This window comes from Euphorbia lathyris, chromosome 1, assembly GCF_963576675.1.
Source record: "Euphorbia lathyris chromosome 1, ddEupLath1.1, whole genome shotgun sequence".
Lineage (NCBI taxonomy): Eukaryota > Viridiplantae > Streptophyta > Magnoliopsida > Malpighiales > Euphorbiaceae > Euphorbia > Euphorbia lathyris.
In genome coordinates this window covers 95,095,699-95,103,685 of record NC_088910.1, presented here as the reverse complement: position 1 = coordinate 95,103,685, position 7,987 = coordinate 95,095,699, and the positions used below count along the sequence as shown (strand labels likewise).

General features: G+C 39.4%; 1 protein-coding gene across 2 annotated transcripts; it reads right to left on the bottom strand.

The window, feature by feature from the left end:
* Window positions 1–399: 399 nt before the first annotated feature.
* On the bottom strand, window positions 400–3,683 carry LOC136207476 (protein NSP-INTERACTING KINASE 1-like). 2 transcript variants are annotated; one of them, XM_065998732.1, is made up of 11 exons: window positions 3,278–3,683; window positions 3,034–3,166; window positions 2,854–2,925; window positions 2,631–2,774; window positions 2,458–2,529; window positions 2,317–2,376; window positions 2,129–2,226; window positions 1,893–2,042; window positions 1,469–1,810; window positions 1,016–1,398; window positions 400–940 (listed from the first exon to the last, which is right to left on the bottom strand). In XM_065998732.1, exons 1-11 carry the CDS (start codon window positions 3,375–3,377, stop codon window positions 620–622), a joined length of 1,875 nt encoding a protein of 624 aa, XP_065854804.1. In that variant the 5' UTR covers window positions 3,378–3,683; the 3' UTR covers window positions 400–619. The 2 variants fall into 2 exon arrangements, with proteins under 2 accessions (XP_065854804.1, XP_065854809.1); XM_065998737.1 differs by having other exon boundaries at window positions 1,016–1,395.
* Window positions 3,684–7,987: the final 4,304 nt, after the last annotated feature.

The following is a 7,987-nucleotide window of genomic DNA, read 5'->3' as shown; positions in this document are numbered from 1 at the left end:
CTTACTCTACCACGTGGACTTACGAAGCTAATCACATCATTTTAAGTAAGTTCAAGGGATACACTATAAATTTAGGGGACTAATCGGTTTTTTGAGCAAGTTTAGAAAGCTCTTGATGTATTAATTACTCTAAAATATAAACCAGAAAATTCTAAATTTAAAAATACATGACATGACATTAAATCATTGATGAGGTGACATCAAATTATTGGTTTATCAAAAAGATGAATTGATTTTGTGTGATTGTAGCTTGGAACCTCATCCTCATGTTGCAAAGTAACAAAATAGGTTTCCATATATCTGTCATGCATTACACTAACATATCAGTTGTATTGTAATGTATCATCCTGATAATAAAACTGAGACATGATGTGCTTTGAGTATTTCAATCAATAATGCTAATACAAATACATGAATTTTCATTCTAATACCAAAACATAATCTGTACAATTCAATAAACACATCAAAACCCTTCTGAGTTGTGATGATACCTCTGTTATACAACCAAAATGACACATTCAATCTTCACTTCCATACCACTATTACACGAAAAAAACAACTTCACCTGTAATCTTTATCCTTTAAATTCTACTCTCTTTTACTAAACTTTGCAAACAACTCACCTTGGACCTGAAAGCTCCATTGCTTGAACTAGTAATGAAGAGTCATCAGTGAGATCGGAATATCGATCCGACGAAGAGAATTCATGAGGTTTGGACTTGCTTGCTTCTACTCTTTGAGAAGCTTCCCATCTTTCTGCAAGCCCATCTCCTTCAAGCATTCTAACTACTTCTGACATTTTTGGTCTATGGCTTGGAAGGAATTGTGTGCACAGAAGTGCTACTTGTACCATCTCTTCAAGCTCTATTCTATCATAGTTACCTTTTAAGTCTTTATCTACAAGCATTTCAAGCTTTTTCTCCTGATGAATTTTCTTTACCTGCAAATCACAACACATGTCACTCAAATGGAAGTTTTACAAAGTTTTACAAGAGAAACATAGTGCAGTGCTTACCCAGTCTAGCATAGCTCCTTTCTGATTAGCTGCCTTGCCGAATTCTAATGCTCTTTGGCCTGTGATTAGTTCAAGAAGCAGGATTCCGAATCCGAAAACATCTGTTTTCTCAGAGGATTGGCCTGTGGAAAGATATTCTGGTGCTATGTGACCAACTGTGCCTCTTACAGCGGTAGTGACATGTGAATCTTGGTGATCCAATAGCTTTGCTAACCCGAAATCGCCTACTACAGCTTCACAATAGTCATCTAGCAACACATTTGCAGCCTTAACATCCCTGTGAATGATCTTCGGATCGCACTGCTCGTGAAGATACAATAGTCCCCTGGCAGCTCCTAAGGCAATTCTCTTCCTAGTAGCCCAATCTAAGGCAGGTTTGCCTGCTAAAGATGATGAAGAATTAGTTCATCTGCTGATAGTTTATACTTGATTATGCTACAGAAAATGTAATACCTTTGAGACGGGAAGCCACGCTGCCATTTGACATGTATGGATAGACTAAAAGTCTTTCTGTTGATGTGATACAGAATCCGTATAACCGGAGAAGGTTGCGGTGCACCGCTAAGCTAATCATCTCAACTTCGGTTTGGAATTGAATCTCTCCACCTGCAGCACTACCATCTTTAAGCCTCTTAACAGCAACAATGCTCCCATCATTGAGAACTCCTTTGTAGACATTGCCAAACCCTCCTTTTCCAAGAATGTGCTTGTTGCTGAAATTGCTAGTTGCAACCTGAAGTTCCCTAAACTGGAATCTCCTCAAGTTTCCAAGAGAAATTTCCTCGTGGTGCCGGTCTGATAATTCAGAAAGGTTAAAAGATTGACTACAGAAGTTAATTAGATGTTGCAAGTTAAACAATAAGCAAACAATGCGCACCCTTAACATCGAAAAATGTTGGTTGATTGTGCTTTTGCCTCCACCACAGAAGAAATCCAAGCACAAGAATGATGACTGAGACAGAACCAACACTTGAGGCAAGTGCAAGGGCCATCTTGTGATTTCTTGGTCTACCAGAAGGCTCACCAGCTTAAAATTAATGTAAAGGGATGTTAAAGTCAGAATCAATTTCAACTTCTAACTAAAAAAATTAAGGTTAAGTACATTATTCTTACTGTAAGTGTTATTCAAATTCATGGACATTGGCATAAGTGATGTTCCAAAGCAATCTGGTTCTGACCCAGTTGGGCAAATTTGAGGATTCCCTATAATGCTGCAGCAGTCAGGAAATGAGAAAAAGGTTCAATTTTTAATATCCAATTCACTATTAGAGAATGAGAGAGCAAGGAAGAAAAAACTTTACTTGAATGTTTTAGCAGGAAATCTGGGTACTGGGCCACTTAGATTGTTATAAGACAAGTCACTGAAATCCACAAACAAAAGATCATTTAATTACAAATTTTGGGCTGGATTTAAGCCAAACCATTGATGCAAAAAGACTTACAGAAACACAAGCTGAGTCATGTTACCCAATGACATTGGGCAAGCTCCAGAAAGACTGTTATTATTTAGCCTCCTAAATCATACAGATTGAAGCAATTTTAGTAAAACTGTGTTATGAATAAGCAAACACACAGTTTTAGAACTTGATTTTTTAGTATAGATAAGTGTGTTTACATGTATTGGAGACTCCTCAGGTGGCCTAGAGAAGATGGAACTACTCCTGTGAAGAAATTGTCAGAAAGATCAAGTGTTTGAAGCTTTGTTAGCTTCCCTAGCTCTGAAGGAATTGGTCCTGTGATATTATTGTTCTGTAAAAGCCTGCAGAAATATATGTATATACTCAAATGTTGATACCAGTGAAATCCCCAATTTGAAATTAAGCTGTATATGTACTTACACAATTTGAAGGTTTGTTAAGTTGCCAATGCTTGGAGAAAGAGTGCCAGATAAATTCTGACTAGGAGTTCCCCTGAAATAAGACCATTTACAACAAAAAGTTCAATACTTCATCATATTTTTGTTATGAATTTCATATGGTTTGTTTGAAATTTCAATTTAGATTGTAAAAAAGACATACAGGCCAATGACAAGACTTTCTGGAGAACAAGTAACCATAGTCCAGCTACAAGGATCAACAGCATCTCCATCCCAATTATCAAGAACCCCATGAGGATCATGTAGAGAAGCTTTTATACCCATTAGAGCTTGAACTGAAATCAAATTAACTCACTCATATCAGAAAGTTTCCATTTCCCCCATTTCAAGTTGCAAAATAAATACCAGATTTCAAAAGGAAACAGGGAAAGAAAACTCCTATTTACCTTCAAAGTTTACACCTTTAGGAGATAACAACCCATTTACAGTAGCCATAAACCATAAGAAAGTAACAAAAAAGGAAACAACTGCTCTTCTTCCTCTCATAGCTACTGAAATGGAGTGTGCAAGAAACAGAGAAACAAAATGCTCAAACTGCTATACTACTAATCTTAGAAAAATAATAGAAAAGAAAACTCATCCCTCTTTCTCTCTCTATCAAAGGAAGCAACTTTGAAAATGGGTTACTTTAGTCTAAGGAAATTCTTCAGATTTGAACCCACTTCTTGCTTTCCAGGCCAGAAATCCATTCACCAAAATCTTTTGTCAGACTAAGACACAAGAAAAGAACCAGTTTTTTTTCTTGTATAAAGGGAACTAGCATGCCTGTCACTGGGTCACTAGGTTAAACAAATCAATATTTTTACACTATATATTATCTTAAAAGAACAAAAGTTACAAAAACTAGACAAATATTCTTATAGCAAGGAGAGAAAAGGAATTTCCCATTTTAGTTAATCATGCACTTAGCTAGAAAGGATAAACATCACATCTGAAATTTTATTATTTTAAAAAAGTAGACAAAAGAGAAAATAAACCAAGAAAATTGACAATTCATACTAAAAAAAACATCTTGTAATATTTGTATGGATATAGTGCAACCAAAATTCTTTCTGGGTTAGTGAGTCATTGTGTAGTAAAGAAAACAGACAAATAAAAATGGAGTATTGTTGTTATCTGTGTGTATTATATAATATTTGGGGTGTGTTTGGTTACTAGGAAATTGAGCAAAGGGGGGAAATTGGATTCTGTTTCAAGTGATTGGGTAAAAAATTGAATTATATAAATGTAATTTCATTGAAGAATCCAACATTCCCTTAGTTTGGCCACACAGTAAAAGACCCAAAGGCTTCATTTTTATTTGTTTTAAATTGTGAAAGTTTTGTTTTTTTAGAAAAGAATGTGAGAATCTCGAGGACTAAAATGGGATCTCGAGATTTTATGATGGGTGGATTTGGTAACCCACAATCCTTCATCATCATCCATTTGCCATTTAGGACCATTGCCATGCCATGACTTTGTTCTTTAATTTGTTATGCACTAAATAATCCCATTTGAGCTTATAAATTTTTTAATGACACATTTTGAAGCATCTATACTAGCATATTATTTGTTATTTTGGAATGTTAGGGGTGCGGCTAGCAAGGCTACCCGTATCCATATTAATGATCTTATTAAGCAGTTTAATCCATCTTGTTTTGCTCTTTTGGAAACTAAGATTAGTGGTGAGAAAGCAGATGAGGTGGTTAAGAAGTTTAAGAACTGGCACTGTGTTAGATCGGAGGCAACTGGCCGGGCTGGGGGGATTTGGCTTTTTTGGAGGCCAGATCGGATTCATTTTGATATTCTTAGCATGGATAAGCAGTTCATTCATTGTAAAGTGAGTATTTCCGGTAATACTTCCTTTTTTATTACCCTTGTGTATGCTGACCCTATCTTGTCTAATCGAAAACGGCTCTGGGAGGTTCTCTATTCTATGAGTGTCAGCATTTCGGAGCCCTGGTTTGTGGCGGGTGACTTCAATGATATCGCCTTTATGAGTGATCAGAGAGGGGGATCCAATCATTATGTTAATCGCTGTCTGCATCACAAGAATAGTATGGATTTATGTGGGCTTTCCGATCTGGGGGCTTCTAGTCATAAATTCACTTGGAAGCGTAATAATACTTTTGTTCGATTGGACAAAGTCTACGCTAATGTTTTAGCTCTAACTTCCTTCCCTGAGTGCTCTGTGTTGAACCTCCCGTTCCGTCATTCGGATCATTGTCCTATTTTGTTTAGACTTTTGAGAGGTAAGCATCCTAGGGGTAAGAGACCGTTCCGGTATCAGTTGGCTTGGGAGTCTCATCCTAAGTTTAAAGAGTTCGTTCATGAGAGTTGGAGACCTCATTCGTATGTACTGCAAGCTGCTGAAGGGTTCAGGAATAAGGTGCAGGGGTGGAATAGGAATGTGTTTGGGCATATTATCAGAAGGAAGAACAAGTTATTAAAGAGGATGGAGGGCATTCAACGCAGGTTGGAGGGGAGGTTTGATCATAGCCTTGAGGGCCTCCTCGGAACCCTTCAGAAGGAGCTGGAGGCTGTGCTTAGGCAGGAGGAGTTCCTTTGGTTCCAGAAGTCTCGGAAGTCCTGGATTAGAGATGGGGATCGTAATACCAAATACTTCCATCTCTCTACCCTGATCAGAAGGCAGAGAAATAGAATTGAGGCCATTAAGGATTCTAATGGTGATTGGGTTTATGAAGATGAGGTTATTCGGAACTTAGCCCTGGATTTCTACAGAGAGCTGTTCAAAGAGGAACCTGTTCTTTTGGAGAGGGCTCACTCTATTGCTACATTTCCTTTAATCAGTGAGGATTGTAGTCAGGAGGCCTTTCAACCTATTTCCCGAAAAGAGATTGACCAAGCTATCTTCAGCATTGGGGCTTCTAAAGCTCCTGGGATTGATGGTCTTCCGGCGGGCTTTTACCATAAGCATTGGGATGTAGTGAAGGAAGGCATCTATAATTTTGTCTTGGGGGTGTTCAGTGGTTCGAAGGATATTGAGCTGGTTAATAGAACCCTCCTGGTTCTGATTTCTAAGATTAATAAGCCTTCTTCCTTTTTGCATATGAGACCTATCAGTCTTTGTAATGTTCTTTACAAAACTGTTACAAAGATTGTGGCTAATAGAATCCGTGGCATTCTTCCTGCGATCATTTGTCAGAATCAGGGTAGCTTTATGCCTGGTAGACAAATGATGGATAATGTGGTGATCGCCCAAGAGATGGTCCACACGATGAAGATTAGGAAGGGGAGGAAAGGCATTGTGGCTCTGAAGCTGGATTTAGAGAAGGCCTATGATCGAATTAATTGGGATTTATTGATGGAGAGCCTTGAGAGAGCTAGAATCCCGGACAGCTGGAGAAGTTTAATTAAGGTATGTATTTCTTCTCCTGTGTTTCAAGTTATGGTCAATGGGGATATGTCGGAGGAATTTTCCCCGGGCAGAGGAATCCGTCAGGGGGATCCTATGAGCCCTTTCCTTTTTGTTATTGCTATGGAGAGGCTCTCTCACCTGATTCAGGATGCGATTGATAATGGGAGTTTCCACCCTGTGGCGATCAACAGCTTCTGTCCCCAGGTGACTCGCTTATTCTTTGCAGATGATGTCCTTATCTTTCTTGAGGGTAATGAGGAGCAGTTGAGAGTCATTATGGATATTCTGGATTGTTTTTGTTCGGCCTCTGGGCAGAAGCTTAATATCCAGAAATCTAGGATGATGTGCTCTAAGAATATGAATCAGAGAGTCTGTAAGAGATTAAGTGATCTCTCAGGTATTCCTCTTACTGATTCTCTTGGGAAGTATCTGGGCGTTCCCCTCCATAGTGAGCGTGTGTCTAAAGGCTCCTTCAAAGAGACTTTGGATAAAGCTAATTCGAAGTGTGCCACTTGGAAAGCTAAGACTCTGTCTCTCGCTGGCCGCCTCACGTTAATTCAATCTGTTAATTGTGCTGCTCCCAATCACATCATGCAGGCTTGTAAGCTTCCGGATCCTGTGCTTAATGATCTTGACAAGATTAACCGTAGGTTCCTGTGGGGGGAAGCTGCGGAGGGCAGGAAGATCCATCTTGTGCCTTGGAGTGAGGTTTGCCAGCCTAAAGATTCTGGGGGTCTGGGTATTAGGAAAGCAAAGGACAATAATAAAGTTTTATTAATGAAACTCCTTTGGCGTATGTGGCAAAACCCCTCCTCTCTTTGGGTTCGCCTCCTTTGTGGTAAGTATCGGAAAGACAAAATCTTCGGGGGCCCGAAAGAGAGAGTTGCTAATTGTTCCTTCCTCTGGAAAGGACTTAGTGCTGTGTTTGATGAGTTCTGCTTGGGAGTTGGCCTGGAGGTGGGGAATGGTAAGTCCATTAGTTTCTGGTTTGATAACTGGATTGGGGATAAACCGTTAATTGAGGTGTGTTCTTCCCCCCCGCCTAGTGATATACGAAACTGGAGGATTGCCGATATGGTTGACTCGGAAGGGGACTGGATCTGGTCAAAGTTTGATACTTTCTTTAGCCTTGAGACTCTCCTTAGAATGCGGGGAGTGAAGGTGAGTAATCAAGAGGAAGACTTGGATAGGCACTGTTGGGCGCTGACTAACAATGGAGTTTATTCTTGCAAATCGGCCTTTGAAGCTTTCTCTCTCTTTAGATCTGATCCTCCCTCGGATGTGTGGAAGTCGATTTGGACCCTTAAAGTTCCTTTCCGTATTAGGAGTTTCCTGTGGCTGGGCGTTAAGGACAGGCTTCTTACTAATTCGGATAGGCACAGAAGGCACTTGGCTGATTCTGGAGCTTGCAGTAGATGCAGAGGCCATGTTGAGACTTTGTACCATGCTCTTAGAGATTGCTCTAATAGTAAAGAGGTTTGGAGGAAAATTCTCCCACACCATATTTTCTCTTCCTTCATGGCACATTCTGAGGTCGACTGGTTCTCTGATGGTGTTAGAGGAAAGTTGCTTCCATACATGGAGCATGGTGACATTTTATTTGCTATTATCTGTCACCAAGTTTGGAAATGGAGAAACGAGGAGATTTTTGGAGATAAAACTGTTTTTATGACAAACTTAGCTGATTTCTTCTCGAAAAAACTTTTCTCTATTATCGATAGTTTCAAAGGAGAGTCCC

Coding starts and splice junctions, on each gene's coding strand:
- LOC136207476 (XM_065998732.1), bottom strand. CDS start 3,377: ATGAGAGGAAGAAGAGCAGTTGTTTCCTTTTTTGTTACTTTCTTATGG. Junction 2,227..2,316: donor TTTCCTGCTAAAACATTCAA/GTAAAGTTTTTT, acceptor TGACTGCTGCAG/CATTATAGGGAATCCTCAAA. Junction 1,811..1,892: donor AACATTTTTCGATGTTAAGG/GTGCGCATTGTT, acceptor CTGAATTATCAG/ACCGGCACCACGAGGAAATT.